Raw genomic sequence first — 17,493 nt, 5'->3', positions numbered from 1 at the left:
AGGTATGTGTCATGGCCTGTGCCAAGGTACAGAGGTAAAAGATGTAATCTAAAGGTTAGTATGCCAAAAGTAAGGGAGGTTAAATAAATCTAGAAAAGCGAGCTGAAGCTAGTCAACATCTTGAAATTCTGAGTTGTATTTTTTCCTTAGGGGCAATTGAGATGTTTAAAGAAGTGGTACAGTTAGATCTTTGCTTTAGGAAGATTACTTTGGCAGACACATACTGTCCTCCAACACAAATTGAAAAGGCCACTGAAGACAGAAAGTAAAAGCAGGAGGTCATTGCAAAAGTCCAATCAAGAAGTGATGATTAGAGCCTGAAGCAGAGCAGTGGCCATGTAAGTAGAAAAAAAGGAGTAAGGGAGGGTTTTGTTATAAAGAAAGAATCATGGTTGGGCAACTTATTAGGCATGGAGAGGAAAGGGAAATCAAGAGTCAAGGATAACTTTGAGGGGACAAAAATCTGGATGATCAGAACAGTGGTGCCCTCAACAGAAACAGGGACAGGTTTATAATTCTGTGCTGTTCCCATGGAACAGAGACTCTGGGAGGTTAAGCAACATACTCATCACCTAATGGCAGATCCCAGATCTTGTTCTGAGTAAGAAGTAAGAGTAATGTTTTCTAGTCCAAATCTTTACCCCCTTCCTCCACTGCTCAACCAATCTCTGTTTGCCTCAGTTTCCTCATTTGTAAAATGAGCAGGAGAAAGAAATGGCAAACCACTTAAATATCTTTGCCAGGAAAATTCCAAATGGGGTCAAAAAGAGTTGGATACAAATGAAAACAACAGAATAAAACATTAAAAACAGGGTTGGTGAGAATGAGTGAGTGAGTGAGTGAGTGAGTGAGTGAGGAAAAAAGAAGGGGGTGGACAATGAAATGCCTATGAGATAAACAAGTGAACAGACCTAAGAGATAGCAAAATGGACCAAAACTCAGGAAAGAGAAGAGGATGTGAATTTGAGAGTCATCTGCACAGAGATGATAATTTTATCTATAAGAATTGATGAGATTACCAAGAGAAAAAGTATAGATGGAGAAAAGAAAAGGGCTCAGGGCAGAATCATGGAGAGCAGGACATGGATGAAGACCTAGTAAAGGAAACAGAGTAAGACTGGTCAGAGGATAGAAAGTGAATCAGAAGGGAATAGGATCAAGAAAACCCAGATCAGAAGAAATGGGGGCTAGCAATGCCAGATATGAAATTATATTTCAAAGTAATAATCAGAATTATTTCAATGAAACATAGAGAGGTTGATCAGTGCAACAGATAAGATACAAATAAAAAATACAGAAACAAATCAACCAAATAGGATCTGGGTTCAAAGCTGGTCTGATACTTCCTAACTGTGTGATCCTGGCAAGTCACATAACCCTCATTACCTAGTTCTTGCTGTTCTTCTGCCTTGGAACCGATACTCAGCAGCAATTTGAAGACAGAAGATAAGGGTTTGTTTGTTTTTTTTAATGAAGTCCAGGGTTGAGGAGTGACATCCACTCAACAGAAACAGGGACAGGTTTATAATTCTGTGCTGTGTCCTAAATTCAAATTCAATATCCTAAATTATTTAAGTAAATAAATTTTTAAAAAAGAAAGAAAAGTGAAGAAAAAATTCAAATTAAAAAAATTCAAATTCAGTGCCCTTTCTCTAACTAAATACACACACACACACAGAAGCCTGGTTGCAATATAATGTGGTTAGGCTGAACCTACTACAAGTAGAGAAGACCAAAAATAGTACTTTTAATGCAGATGAAACAGTCTCCTAGGCAAAGAGAGCCACAGAAATGCCAGAGTAGCAGCATTCAGCCTAGAATGTGGCCATTTGTTCTGAGCAATGGCTTCCAGCATTTGGCAAATCAAAGTACATTTATCGGAACAAGTCCTACAAAAGTAATGGCTGCTACCCAAAGCAAAGAGTAGTTCTCATACGGTCCAACACAGATTGGCCTTGTCAGCCTCCACACACCCAGGAATCCTATGCATTGCTGTTCCATGATCATAGGAGAACAATATACTATGCTAATATGTTGTTTGCCTAAGCCTATGAGAAAGTGTGCTATTTGGGAAGAGAAAGAGGAGAAGGAGAAGTTTTGGAACCATTTTTCTACCCAAGAAAGAAAAAGAAGCAAGAGGGGATGGGAAGAATCAAACCAGACTTTGGATAAATGTGGCCACTTTTTCTTGGGGATTTACAAAATGTTCCTCTCCTAATTTTTACATGAAAAACAGGAAACAGGATATGTTAGGACCAATAAGCACATTTTTAAAAGATAATTCAGGAAAATAATATATAAAACAACAGCAACAATTTAAATAGAAAGAATGACATCAAGACATCAAAACAACAAAACCTGGATGCTACAAAATTATAATAACCAAGCTTAGGCCTAACCAGAAGTAATGAAAAGGCACTTTCCATATCATTTCAGAGGAAGGAGTCTATGGGTATAGAATGATGCATATAAATGTCAAATTTTTTCAATGTATTGATTTTCCAAGAGTGTTTTTATTTTCTTTTACATTCTTTGTCAAACAGATGGCTTTCTTGGAGGGAGAGTGTAAAAGGAAATATAAATGTTATAAAAACAAAATATATCAATAAATTTCTATTTTTAAGTATTTTTTAAATCTAGTTTCAGAAGCAGTTGGGTAACTCACTGAATAGAAAACCAGGACTAAAGGTGGGAGAACCTGGGGTCAAATCTGACTTTAGATACTTCCTAGCTGGGTAACCCTGGGCAAGTCACTTAACCCCCATTGCCTAGCCCTTACCACTCTTCTGTCTTGGAACTGATATTTAGTACTGATTTTAAAACAGAAAGTAAGGGTTTTAAAAACAAAAAATAAAAGTCTAGTTTCATAATCTAGATAAGTATGGATGGAAAAGAATCAAGAAAAAGGAGAGAGAGGAAAAAAAAGAAAAGAAATGGAGAAAAACAGCAAACCAAAGTGGGAGAGGAAAGAAATAGAAGGGAGAACCTAAAAATAAAAGGGGGGTGGAGATAAACCAAAGATGGTATAAGAGGGAGATAAGGAGAGACAGGAAAGAAAACATACAGAGAAGTAGGCACAAGTGAGAAACAGGAAGTAGAGAGTGGGATTCTTAGGTGATTATTAATCAAGGGAAATTGGCTCTTATCAATCCCTGTTGCTCATTTGAACTACAATCCTAATAGTGAACAGAACAAGTTATCATCTAGTATCATTGCCCTTTGAAAGCAATTTCTAAAAAATTAATGATTTACATAGTTTACATATTTTCTACAACATATTTCCTTATTATATACTCATTCCCCAGTTGAAAAATGGTCAAATGATATGATAGGCAGTTATCAGATAAAGAATTTAAACATCTATAGTCATATGAAAAGTTGTTCCAAATAACTATTGATTAGAATAATACAAATTAATATAGCTCTGAGATACCACCTTATCAGATTGACTAACATGACCAAAAAGGAAAATAATAAATGTTGGAGGGGATATAGGAAAATTAGGATACTAATACACTGTTGGGGGAACTGTGAACTGAATACAACCATTCTGGAGAGCAACATGGAACCAGACTCAAAGGGCCACAAAACTATATATACCCCTGGGGGCAGCTGGGTGGCTAAATGGCTGGAGAGTCAGGTCCAGAGATGGGAGGTCCTGGGTTCAAATGTGACCTCAGACTCTTCTTAACTATGTGACCCTGGGCAAGTCACTTAACCCCCATTTCTTAGCCCTTACCACTCTTCTGCCTTAGAATCAATGCACAGTATTGATTCTAAAGATGGAAGGTAAAGGTTAAAAAAAAAACAACTATATATACTCTTCAACCTAGCAATACTACTATTGAGACTGTATCCTCAAAATATCAGACATAAGGGGAAAGGACCTACCTATACCAAAATATTTTAGCAACATTTTTATAATGGTAAAGAATTGGAAAATGAGGAGTTATCAATGACCTAGGGAATAGATGAGCAAGTTATGGTATATGGCTGTAATGGAATACTGCTGCACCAAAAAAAAAATGATGAGCAGGATTAGTTCAGAAAATCCTGGAAAGATTTATATGAAATGATGCAAAGATAAGTGAGTACATCCAGGAGAACATTGTACATATGTAAGTGTTAAAATTAATGGTTTGGCTAAATGTATAAAAATTATAAATCTTTTATTTACAAAAGAGTTGGAAAGAGTGAAAGCAGAGGAATACATTAACCTATCTAACTAAATATTGTTCCAGTGCTTGGCTCAGCCAGGACATGTTAACCTTCAACCAGAATTAAATGTTAACCTTTAACCAGAATTAAACTATCTCCAGAAGACAGGAAAGGAAAACCAACTATCCACGCACCCAAGTTCCCTTGAAGAGGCAGGTCAAGACAATAACTTGAGCTGAAGATGACTCCCTAAGCCGACTTCCTTCTTGGAGTGACTCTCTTCTTGGAGTCCACTCTTTCTAGCCTCAGAAATTCAAGACCTTTTATAATGGTTTCTTGTCTCTTCCCCTCTTCACAGGGGCCAATCACAGCTTCCAAAATGTCTAGCACTGCCCAGGAAGCAGAGTTTGTGGGAACTAGTTCAGACCTTCTATAAGGTGTGAATTCACAGCAGTTTCAGACTAACAGAATTCACAGGTTTCTGACTGTCTGAGTTAGAAAAAAGGGTGGAATTCTCCAAGTATCTTGCTGGCTTCTCACCTAACACTAGGTGTGAATTCACTAAGTAGTTTTTGAGCTCTTCCACCTAGTTCAAGCTTGTGTTGATTCAAAGTTAGTGTTAACCAAAATGTTAACTCAAACTAGGCAAAAAGAAAAAAGGATTCCCTTCTCACAAGTGTGAACTCAAAGAGAACAAAGAAAACCAAGAATTTTCTTTCACACATAGTAACAGAAATGTTATACAATGATCAAATGTGAAAGTCTAAACCATTATTAGTTAAGCAAGTTCCCAAGGTATCTATAAGGGACACATGATGAAAAATGCTGCCCACAGCCTAAGAAAGAACTGCTGGAGTCAGATTGCAGATCAAAGCATGCCATCTTCCATTTTATTTCCTTCATGAGTTTTATTTTTTTCTAATCATGTGTCTTCTGTCTGACATGGGCAATATGGAGATGTAGATTGCATGAAAACACTGGTAGGGGAAGGAAGGGTGGAAGGGAGAGAATCTGAATCCTAAAACATCAAAAAACAATTGTCAAGAATTATTTTTCCATGTAACTAATATTTTTTTTTAACAAGAGAGATACAGTTTTTGTCTGAGATCAAGAAGAAGCCAAGGGGGCAGTTGGGTGGTTCAGTGGATTGAGAGCAAGTTCCAGAGATGGGAGGTCCTAGGGAAGAAGAAGGAAGAAGGAGGAAGTAGAAGGAGGAGGAGGAAGCCACTAGACTATACTGCTAGAACCCACTCATACTCTGACTTCCTGTATTAAAGAATCCTCTTTACCTCAAGAAAATGGTTATTCCTTCCTTAGTGTAAATATTCCTTCCAGATCACAATCCCTCAGCCACATAGTAAATGGATTTTGAAAAGTATTAAATCTTAAATATATATATATATATATATAGTCACCCTGTGGCTATCCTGGCTGTTAGTGAGAAGCCTCATCTAACTTGGCAGTTGTCCTAGAACAACAGGACCACATGAAAAGCATTGAGTTAAGGCTCACTTCATATCAAGATGAAGCACCCGTAGAAGGATCTGGTGAAGGATTTCTTATCCCTGTTTAATATATCAAAGTAGACAAGAAGCCTCGCAGCAGGTTAGGAAAGGCATGATCCAAGTTTTCCAACACCATGCTCTTCCCCTCCATATTACATCTAGCCTCCCCCAGAGAGGAAAACTACAATTCCCAAAAGGCCTTTCAAATATGGGGGCGTGGCTAGGGTTGTCATTGGCTTTACCAACCCCCCCAGGCTGGAACCAGAATAGTTGCATGAGGAGAGTTGTCTTTGGGACTCTAAAGTCCAAACTGCTGCAGGCATTTGGAGGGGGACGAGATGGCCCCTCGGGATGTGGCCCGGGCAGCAGGAATGTCTGCCGGAGTCCGGGCGCTGGCGAAGGGAGTGGTGGGGACAGTGCTAGCCCTAGGGGCTGTGTTGCTGCTCCGGACCGCCACATTCCCGGGTCCGGATGAACTACCAGACTGGGGGCAGGCAGGGACATCACGGATCCCTGCCCAGTTCAGCGAAACCGAACGGACAGCGATGAAAGAGGCACTGAAAGGTGACTGCAAATCTCCCCTTCCGTTCTTTGTGGGCACTGGGAATAGGGACACCCTCAATTTTAGGACCCAAGATTACCTGCAGACAGACCCCAGTCCCCTTCTCCGAACCCAAGCCCTGATCTCCTTTGGGTCTCCACCTGGAAATCCTCTTCCCCCACACCAACCCCACCCTACCCCCAAATCCCCCACCCAGCATCCCATTTAACCCTCTTTCCTGAGAGCTGTAGTAGTGTATATGAATTCAGTTCTACAAACATTAAACACCTGCTGTGTTCGAAGCCCTCTATTAAACTTTAGGGGTAGTAAAATGAAAAATTGAATTCATTCTTTGCCCTTAAGGATCTCCCAGTCTGCTGTGAGAAAGGAAGGGGAAAGGGTAAAAGAGGGAGGGAGAGAGGTGAAGAGGAAATGCGTATCACCTATTTAACAAGTAATTATTTTCCAAAAGAATGTGGCAGTGACAAGGGAAAGATCTGAAGATCTTGAAAAGCTAATAATTCTTTGATCTCTGCAAAAAGAAGCAACCCTTTTATCCTTATCTGTGCTCTCCACTCTGACTTCTATTTCAGTAGTCAGTTTCTAACTAGTTCTTATTTGTGTACCTATCTCATGCCCTCTTCCAATTATAAATAGCAGAGATTCTTCATAATTCACTGTTGTATTGCTAATTCCTGTCATATTGCCTTGCTTCCTGTCATTAATATTTCATATTTGTGTATTGTTTTTTAAAAGACTCAGAATTGTTATTTGATTTTTTTTCCTACCAAAAGAAGTTGGCCCAAATATCCAGCTTTCATTTATTACTATTTTACACCAGAAGGGTAGATAATTTGTCCAAGGTCACACAGAACAAGGATTTGAACCTCCATTTCATTCCAGGACTCTTTTCATGGTCTGATACTGTTCTCCCAACTCTAGTTTTCTTCTGATTCCCAGGCATCTCCTTGTATCAGTGAAATAAAGGATCCCAGCCAAAAAAAAAAATTGGGTTCTTAGACTTCAAAGAAGTAGACTCACTCAGCCATAGCTCCACACCCCTCCCCACAGTGCCTACTCACTCTTCCTTCGGTGCCTGCCCCTACTCATCAGGAGTCATCTTTCAAATGACCCTTTGTTATGAGGGAACTGAGCAGAGCTGGGATGCACCTTGTCCGCAGCTCCTTCTTTCTGATCCAAAGACATCAAATCTGGCATGACACTCCAATATAGATAAAGTTATACAACTATTGAAGTAAGAAGGAATGACATCAGTGGGGAATAGGAAGCAGTGTTTGTCCCCACAGTTGCCACATCCTCTTCTCTTTAAAAGGGTCCTAGACTATTATAACCACTAGAAACTGGCAATAGGAAACACATTTGGCAAGCTGAAGCATGCAGTATTTATGAAATCCCAATCACCCTGCTCTACAGTGAAGATATCAGAGATACTTTTCTCTCAATGATTTAGAGAACATCTGGACCCCTATTTTAAATTAACCAAGTAAAGCAAATCTCTCCAGACTCCCCAAAAAAAGATAAAATCAGACAGTGTCAAGAAAGATGTGTTTTTAAAACATTGTTAACCAGGGATAGCTGAGTTAAGCATAATAATAGCATACATTTCTATAATGCTTTCAAGGTTTATCAAGTAGCTTCATTATAACAATCCTGGAAGGCAAACAGCATGGGTAATGTTATTCCTATTTTATAATGAGAAAACTAAGGCTCAGAGATCCAAAATGGCTCAGATAGGGTCACGTAGCTAATGTCATAGCTAAAAGTTGGTTCTAAGTCTCAACTCTGAAAGTGGTATGTTTTCTACTTTGGAAAGGTCAAGAGCCAAAAGATCTGTTTAAATCCCACCTCTGAAACTTACTATCTGTATGACTTTGGGCAGGTTACTTAGCCTCCCTGACCTCAGTTTCCTCATCAGTAAAATGAAAAAGTGGGAGTAGCTAGCTACTAAGATCCAACTCAGAATCCATGATCCATTTTATGATTGTTCAGTTATTTCAGTCATATTTCTTCATGACCCTATGTGGGTTTTATTGATAAAGATATTGGAACAGATTGCTATTTCCTTCTCCAGCCCATTTTATAGATGAAGAAACTGAGACAAACAGGGTAAAATGACTTGCCCAGGGTCACACAGCCAGTGTCTGAGGTCAGATTTGAACACAAGAAGATAATCTTTCTGACTCCAGGTCCAGCACTCTATCCGCTGTATCACACATACACATAGATTCACTATGAAACATTGCCAAAGTTGATGAAAAACACTTGCCTGGCATGGACAACTGTGCAGTCTAATGGATCCTGTGCTGCGTCTAATTTGGATGCCAAATTAAGAATAAAGTAGGAAAAATAATATTAGCTCTTCCTCCTTGGGTGTGGTCAGTGGTTTGCGGGGATGGAGTAGAAAAAATACGAGACATAGGTAGGAGTATCATTCTTTTGATGTCTGAAAGGCTACTTGTTGGATATATGGTAGAACTGGTTTTTGTTGAAATATGGGTTGAATGAGGTGGCTTTGAGGTTTGAGATTGTGATAGAGACAATTTTATTAAATGATTACTCCTGGGCAGAAAGTACTTCCCTGGGAAGTTGAATGCCTCACATATGACTGAGTCGCCTCCTCCCTGTCAAACAGCCCCTCTGCCAGATACAATTCCTAATTCTGTGCAACCAGACTTTGTGAGAAATTGGCAGATAGTCTGGGTAAGGGATTGGGGGATGAACTAGTAACTAGGGGATCAGGATCCAAAGATCATAAACCTGCCTTTTTGCAGTCCACCCTGACCAAGTTTCATAAAATAAAGTGACCTCATAATCAAAGGAAAATAATCCTTTCTTCCAGTTTGGGGATGACATAAAGAAGAGAGATTAGGTAGGATGGAGGGAGGTAAGGGACCAAACTGACTTGAACTTTGGATTTATCCATTGACCTCAGTCTCAAGAATGAGCCAACAAAAAATGAGGCAGCTAAGTGACAAAGTAGGTAGAAAAGGCACTAGATATGTGTGCATCCTCAGCTGGTCTCAAAATTGAAATGGTGAATACCTGAAAAATTGTACCAGAAGCTTTGAGCATTAAAAAAAAACATACAGTTTGACTTATCAGAAAATAAATACTTGTGTGATTGACAGTTGAATTTCATGGTGTTAAGAAAATGCTCAGGGCAGCTAGATGGCTCAGTACCAGATCCAGTGTTGGGAGGACCTGGGTTCAAATATGGCCTCAGACACTCCTGGCTATGTGACCCTGGACAAGTTACTTAATGCCTTTTGCCTAGCCCTTGCCCTTCTGTCTTAAAGGTTTTTTTTTTAAATAAGGTTTTTTTTTTTAAGAATATGTTCATTTATTTAAAAATAACATTAATAAGTATTCTAGTTCTCATACTCTTTGATCTAGCAATACCACTACTAATTTTATACCACAAGGAGATTAATGAAAAAGGAAAAGAACGTATTTATACAAAAATATGTATAGCAGCTCTTTTTGTGGTGACAAAGAATTGGAAACTGAGAGTATGTCCAACCACTGGGGAATAGCTGAACAAATCATAGCATATGAATGTCATGAAACATTATTGTGCTGTAAGAAATGATGAAGGTATTGATGTCAGAAAAACCTGGGAAGACTTGCATGAACTGATGCTAAGTAAAGGAGCAATCTACAGGGTGAAAGCAACATTGTAAAGGGAAAAAATCAACAATGAAAGACTTTGTAACTCTGATCAATTCAATGATTCCCTACAACTCTAAAAGACTCATGATGTAAAATGCTATCCACCTCCAAAAAGAGAACTGATGGCCTCAGAATCACAGTCATGGATGCAGGACTATAAACTTCTTACTCCTGCATCTCAAAAGAAAAGAATTATCATCCTAATGTAGTTCAGACAACTCCACATGATAAGGCAGACCCCCCCCCAAGTTAAAACTTCATGAACGTTAATATTTAGAGTTCCCATTTCCACTTCCTGTACTTAACCAACTGCATGCACCTACCACAGTGAATAAATGCAAGATCAAAGACATATTCCAGAACTCCAGCTGTACGGGTCCCCCTCAATAGAGATTCTAACTGAATTCACAAGAGATGGTGAATGCTGATTCCACCTGACCACCAGAAGGAAAGAGAGAAGACTGAAGAAGGGTGGGAAGAAGAAAGTAGGGGAAAAGCTGCACCAGTCTAAGATCCATTTACTAGAGGGAAACAAGTATTGGACCCAAGGGACCTAGAAGGATCCCTAGACTAGAAACTAAGATGGAACAATCTACTCCATCTGGAGATGTCTATTCTGAGGCAAATATCCATTCCTGGCTAATAATTATACCTTTCAACCTGAGTCTAAGACTCCTCTCAATGGGATAATAGTAGTCAGAGAAGTTCAGGAATTTGTGAGGAATCCCAAAAACAAAGGAACAGGAATACAAGAGAGAGGCTAAAAGAACAAAAGATCAAGAAAGATTTGTATAAAACCCTCTTTCATAAGAAGTTTAACCATACCAATAAGAAAAAAGGAGCAAAACCTCAGAGAAACCATTGTCTCTCCTTCAATGTTCTAGAATACCCCTCCAGGATTAGTGTCTCAAGAGCTAACAGTACAAGCCTCTATTCCAGTATGCTCTTCTAATATTAACTATCAGTGATTAGGGCCTCAATTTCATTTAACCAATTAACATAAATTAGCTTTTACAAAGGGATATTTATTTAGAATTGATGAATCACTATAATGCCTTCTTTACTGCTTTCAATTTATACTGAGGCCAACGGTCCAGATTCCACTCCTCACCATCTGACTCCCAGTAATTCCTGTGTGCATAGCTGCTCAGTATTTTGACCTTGCAAAGCTCATATGGTTTTAGCCATCTCCAATATTCCATCACCTATAAAAGAAAAGAACAAAAGCAAATAGGCTATATGTTGGCCTCAAGTGAGCTGACTTATAGCTTGACTCACCAGAAAGGCAAACCTAACAGGAAACCTTGCTTTGGATGGTTGATGCCTTTTGAATGGGTCCAGTCCCAGCTCAGCAGTCAATCAATAATCCATCTGTTCTTCACATGATTTGCAGACCAGAGCCTACTATAGAATGCCTGTGCATGCAGTAGGGTCTTCCTGTCACATATCATCAAGCCTTTCCAAAAGTAGGATCCCCAGGTTCTTCCACATGAGCTGGCAGCAGCCAGAGCATTCTTTGTATGCTCTGAGAATGGAACTCCCATTGAACAGGCCCCCATTAAACTACAGGCTAATCCAGTGCTTTTTTTCAGTAGTACACTAATTGATCTTTTTGTAGTAGCCCCATTTTATTTTATTTTTTTTTAATTTAATTTCATTTGATCATTTCCAAGCATTATTCATTAAAGACATAGATCATTTTCTTTTCCTCCCCCCCACCCCACCCCCCATAGCCGACGCGTAAATCCACTGGGCATTACATGTTTTCTTGATTTGAACCCATTGCTATGTTGATAATATTTGCATTAGAGTGTTCATTTAGAGTCTCTCCTCTGTCATGTCCCCTCAACCGCTGTATTCAGGCAGTTGATTTTCCTCGGTGTTTCCACTCCCATAGTTTATCCTTTGCTTATGAATAGTGTTTTTTTCTCCTAGATCCCTGCAAATTGTTCAGGGACATTACACCGCCACTAATGGAGAAGTCCATTACGTTCGATTATACCACAGTGTATTAGTCTCTGTGTACAATGTTCTCCTGGTTCTGCTCCTCTCACTCTGCATCACTTCCTGGAGGTTGTTCCAGTCTCCATGGAACTCCTCCACTTTATTATTCCTTTTAGCACAATAGTATTCAATCACCAACATATACCACAATTTGTTCAGCCATTTCCCAATTGATGGGCATCCCCTCGTTTTCCAGTTTTTGGCCACCACAAAGAGCGCAGCTATGAATATTTTTGTACAAATCTTTTTGTCCGTTATCTCTTTGGGGTACAGACCCAGCAGTGCTATGGCTGGATCAAAGGGTAGATATTCTTTTGTCGCCTTTGGGCATAGTTCCAAATTGCCCTCCAGAATGGTTGGATCAGTTCACAACTCCACCAGCAAGGAATTAATGTCCCTACTTTGCCACATCCCCTCCAGCATTCATTACTTTCCTTTGCTGTTATGTTAGCCAATCTGCTAGGTGTGAGGTGATACCTCAGAGTTGTTTTGATTTGCATCTCTCTGATTATAAGAGATTTAGAACACTTCTTCATGTGCTTATTAATAGTTTTGATTTCTTTATCTGAGAACTGCCTATCCATGTCCCTTGCCCATTTGTCAATTGGAGAATGGCTTGATTTTTTGTACAATTGATTTAGCTTTTTATAAATATGAGTAATTAAACCTTTGTCAGAGGTTTCTATGAAGATTTTTCCCCAATTTGTTGTTTCCCTTCTGATTTTAGTTACATTGGTTTTGTTTGTACAAAAGCTTTTTAGTTTGATGTAGTCAAAATTATTTATTTTACATTTTGTGATTCTTTCTATGTCTTGCTTGGTTTTAAAGCCTTTCCCCTCCCAAAGGTCTGACATGTATACTATTCTGTGTTTACCCTATTTACTTATGGTTTCCTTCTTTATGTTTAAGTCACTCACCCATTTTGAATTTATCTTAGTGTAGGGTGTGAGGTGTTGATCTATTCCTAGTCTCTCCCACACTGTCTTCCAATTTTCCCAGCAGTTTTTATCGAATAGTGGATTTTTGTCCCAAAAGCTGGGATCTTTGGGTTTATCGTATACTGTCTTGCTGAGGTTGCTTTCCCCCAGTCTATTCCACTGATCTTCCTTTCTGTTTCTTAGCCAGTACCAAATTGTTTTGATGACTGCTGCTTTGTAATATAGTTTAAGGTCAGGGACTGCAAGGCCCCCATCATATGTGTTTTTTTTCATTATTTCCCTGGATATCCTTGATCTTTTGTTCTTCCAAATGAACTTTGTTATGGTTTTTTCTAAATCAGTAAAGAAGTATTTTGGTAGTTCAATGGGTATGGCACTAAATAGATAAATAAGTTTGGGTAGGATAGTCATTTTTATTATATTGGCTTGTCCTATCCATGAGCAGTTAATGTTTTTCCATTTGCTCAAGTCTAGTTTTAGTTGTGTGGCGAGTGTTTTGTAGTTGTGTTCATATAGTTCCTGTGTTTGTCTCGGGGGGGGGGTAGATTCCTAGGTATTTTATTTTGTCTAAGGTGATTTTTAATGGGATTTCTCTTTCTAGTTCTTGCTGCTGAGCTGTGTTGGAGATATATAGAAAAGCTGATGATTTATGTGGGTTTATTTTGTATCCTACAACTTTGCTAAAGTTGTTGATTATTTCAATTAGCTTTTTGGTTGAATCTCTAGGATTCTTTAAGTAGACCATCATGTCATCTGCAAAGACTGATAACTTGGTCTCCTCCTTGCCTATTTTGATGCCTTCAATTTCTTTTTCTTCTCTAATGGCTACTGCTAGTGTTTCTAGTACAATGTCAAATAGTAGAGGTGATAATGGGCATCCTTGTTTCACTCCTGATCTTATTGGGAATGCATCTAGTTTATCCCCATTGCAGATGATATTAGCTGATGGTTTTAGATATATACTGTTTATTATTTTTAGGAATGACCCTTCTATTCCTATGCTTTCTAGTGTTTTTAATAGGAATGGGTGTTGTATTTTATCAAATGCTTTTTCTGCATCTATTGAGATAATCATGTGGTTCTTGCTAGTTTGCTTGTTGATGTGGTCAATTACGTGGATGGTTTTCCTAATGTTGAACCAGCCCTGCATCCCTGGTATGAATCCCACTTGATCATGGTGAATGATCCTTCTGATCACTTGCTGGAGTCTTTTTGCTAGTATCCTATTTAAGATTTTTGCATCTATATTCATTAGGGAGATTGGTCTATAGTTTTCTTTCTCTGTTTTTGACCTGCCTGGTTTTGGAATCAGTACCATGTTTGTGTCGTAAAAGGAGTTTGGTAGAACTCCCTCTTTGCTTATTATGTCAAATAGTTTGTATAGTATTGGGATTAACTGTTCTCTGAATGTTTGATAGAATTCACTGGTGAATCCATCAGGCCCTGGGGATTTTTTCTTAGGAAGTTCTTTGATGGCTTGTTGGATTTCATTTTCTGATATGGGATTATTTAAGAATTCTATTTCCTCTTCTGTTAGTCTAGGCAGTTTGTATTTTTGTATATATTCATCCATTTCTCCTAAATTGGGGTATTTATTGCCATATAATTGGGCGAAGTAATTTCTAATGATTGCCTTAATTTCCTCTTCATCAGAGGTGCTGTCCCCCTTTTCATCTTTAATGCTGTTAATTTGCTTTTCTTCCTTCCTTTTTTTAATTAGATTGACCAGTACTTTGTCTATTTTGTTTGTTTTTTCAAAGTACCAGCTTCTTGTCTTATTTATTAAATCAATAGTTCTATCACTTTCGATTTTATTAATTTCTCCCTTAATTTTTAGGATTTCTAGTTTGGTTTTCTGCTGGGGGGTTTTAATTTGATTGCTTTCGAGTTTTTTTCATTTGCATTTCCAATTGATTGATCTCTGCTCTCCCTTGTTTGTTAATATAAGCATTCAGGGATATGAATTTACCTCTGATTACCGCTTTGGCTGCATCCCAAAAGGTTTGAAAGGATGTCTCGCCATTGTCATTTTCTTCGATGAAATTATTAATTGTTTCTATGATTTCTTCTTTAACTAAATGGTTTTGGAGTATCATATTGTTTAATTTCCAATTGGTTTTAGATTTGGTTTTCCATGTACCATTACTAATCATTATTTTTATTGCCTTGTGATCTGAGAAGGCTGCATTCATTATTTCTGCTTTTCTGCATTTGTGTGCTATGTTTCTGTGACCTAATGTATGGTCAATTTTTGTGAATGTGCCATGTGGTGCTGAGAAGAAGGTGTATTCCTTTTTATCCCTATTTATTTTTCTCCATATGTCTATTAATTCTAATTTTTCTAAGATTTCATTCACTTCTTTTACCTCTTTCTTATTTATTTTTTGATTTGATTTATCTAAATTTGATAATGGTTGGTTTAAGTCTCCCACTAATATGGTTTTACTGTCTATTTCTTCCTTCAATTCTCCTAGTTTCTCCATTAGAAATTTGGGTGCTATATTATTTGGTGCATACATGTTGATTAATGATATTTCCTCATTGTCTAAAGTCCCTTTTAACAAAATATAATTACCTTCCCTATCCCTTTTGATCAGGTCTATTTTTGCTTTGGCTTTATCAGATATCATGATTACCACTCCTGCCTTCTTTCTGTCAGTTGAGGCCCAGAAGGTCTTACTCCATCCTTTAATTCTGACCTTGTGGGTGTCAACCTGCCTCATGTGTGTTTCTTGAAGACAACATATGGTAGGGTTTTGGATTCTAATCCATTCTGCTATTCATCTACGTTTTATGGGTGAGTTCATTCCATTCACGTTCAAAGTTATGATTGTCATTTGTGGACTCCCTGGCATTTTGATATCCTTCTCTAATTCTAACCTTTTCTTCTTCGGCTCTACCTTTTAGTCCAGTGATTTACTTTGATTCAGTCCCCCTTGTCCCCTCCCTTGATGTTTTCCTTTTTAGTCCCTCCCTTTTTGTTCCCTCCCCCTCCCCCCTCTCTTTCCCTCCCTTTTTGTTCTCCCTCTCCCCCTCTCCCCCCCCCTTGGTTTTCCCTTCTCCCTACCCTTGTTGGGTAAGATAGAATTCAAGATCCCAATGGATCTGGATGTTTTTCCCTCTCAGAGTTGATTTCCCTGAGATTAAGGTTTAAGTAAAAAACCCTCTCTTCCTCTCCTTCTTATAGGAGTTTTCTTCCCCTCCCCTTCCCATGTGAATCTTTGTGTGAGAAAGATTATTCTACTTGGTCTTTCTTTACCCCCTATTTATACATTACATTTTCCCCACATGTTAGCATACATAGATTGATAGAAATGTAGTCCTTATAGAAGAGAGTTTGAATAAAGGAAGAAGATAACATTTTTCTCCTTTCCCCTTTCCTTAATATTTACCTTTTCAGGTATTCCATGCTCTTTGTTTTTCGGTATCAAACTTTCCACAGAGCTCTGGTCTTTTCTTTGCAAAAAGTTCGAAGTCTTCAATTTTGTTGAATGCCCATACTTTCCCTTGGAAGTATATAGTCAGTTTTGCTGGGTAGCTGATTCTTGGTTGAAGACCCAGCTCTCTTGCCTTTCTGAAGATCATGTTCCATGCCTTACGATCATTCAGAGTGGAAATTGCAAGGTCTTGTGTGACCCTGATTGGCATTCCTTTATATCTAAATTGTCTTTTTCTGGCTTCCTGTAGGATTTTTTCTTTTGTTTGTGAGCTTTGGAATTTGGCAATTACATTCCTGGAAGTTGTCTTTTGGGGGTTTAGTGTAGAAGGAGGTTCTGTGAGCTCTGTCAGTGGCTGTATTACCCCCTTGTTCTAGAATCTCTGGGCAATTTTCTTTGATTATATCTTGTATCACGATGTCCAGTTTGGTGTTTATTTCTGGCTTTTCTGGAAGTCCAATTATTCTTAAATTATCTCTTCTCCCTCTATTTTCCAGATCTGTTACCTTCTCGGTGAGATATTTTATGTTCTCTTCTAATTTCTTGGTATTTTGGATTTGCTTTATTAATTCTTGCTCTTTTACACGATCGTTGTCTTCCAGTTGCCTGATTCTGGCCTTTAAAGCCTGGTTTTCCTTTTCAGTTTGGTCACACTGGTTTTGTAGATGCGTGAATTTCTTTTGCATTATTTCCCACTTTTCCTCCCAGAAGGCTTCCATCTTTTTGGTCATTTCTGATTCAAATTCTTCATGGGTTTGTGGAGAGTTTCCATTTCCTTTGGAAGGTTTCGGAGCATTTTCTTGTGTATCATCTTCTATCTCCTCTGTATTTTGTATTTTGGCTCCGTAGAATGTGTCCAAAGTCGCCCCTTTCTTCTTATTTTTCTTGGGATTTGGGGGCTTCTGTGCTTCTGCGGAGTTTGCCATCTCTGAATGGGGAGGATTAGCTTTTCTTATCTCTGTCTGGTGTTCAGAGGCTTTAGTCCTGGGCAGATTGTCAGTTCTATGAGCTTTCCCTGGGTTAAACTGAGTATGCCTTAAGGCAATGACTTTCACTGGAACTGGAATGGAAGGGTCGGACCAGGGGGCCACACTCTCCCCCGGCTCTCTCTGTTTCCCTGCTGCTAAGGTGCCCCCTTGACTGGACTGGGTCGGGTTGCTTTCCGGAAGTTGCCTTCAGAATAGCTGGCCATGAGGCTGTTTTGTCGGCCCTGAGGGTTG

The 17,493-nt window shown here is 38.7% G+C and overlaps 1 protein-coding gene across 1 annotated transcript in view; it reads left to right on the top strand.

Moving 5' to 3' along the window:
* Positions 1-5,916: 5,916 nt before the first annotated feature.
* PM20D1 (peptidase M20 domain containing 1) overlaps positions 5,917-17,493 on the top strand; it is a 53,728-nt gene continuing 42,151 nt past the window's right edge. The window contains exon 1 of the mRNA XM_001372175.3: positions 5,917-6,227. Coding sequence (XP_001372212.2) covers positions 6,002-6,227 — 226 coding nt within the window. The 5' untranslated portion in view covers positions 5,917-6,001. The remainder of the gene's footprint in view (positions 6,228-17,493) is intronic.

The sequence above is a fragment of the Monodelphis domestica genome, chromosome 2 (assembly GCF_027887165.1).
Source record: "Monodelphis domestica isolate mMonDom1 chromosome 2, mMonDom1.pri, whole genome shotgun sequence".
In the NCBI taxonomy this organism is placed as follows: domain Eukaryota; kingdom Metazoa; phylum Chordata; class Mammalia; order Didelphimorphia; family Didelphidae; genus Monodelphis; species Monodelphis domestica.
This window is presented reverse-complemented; position numbering and strand designations above follow the sequence as displayed.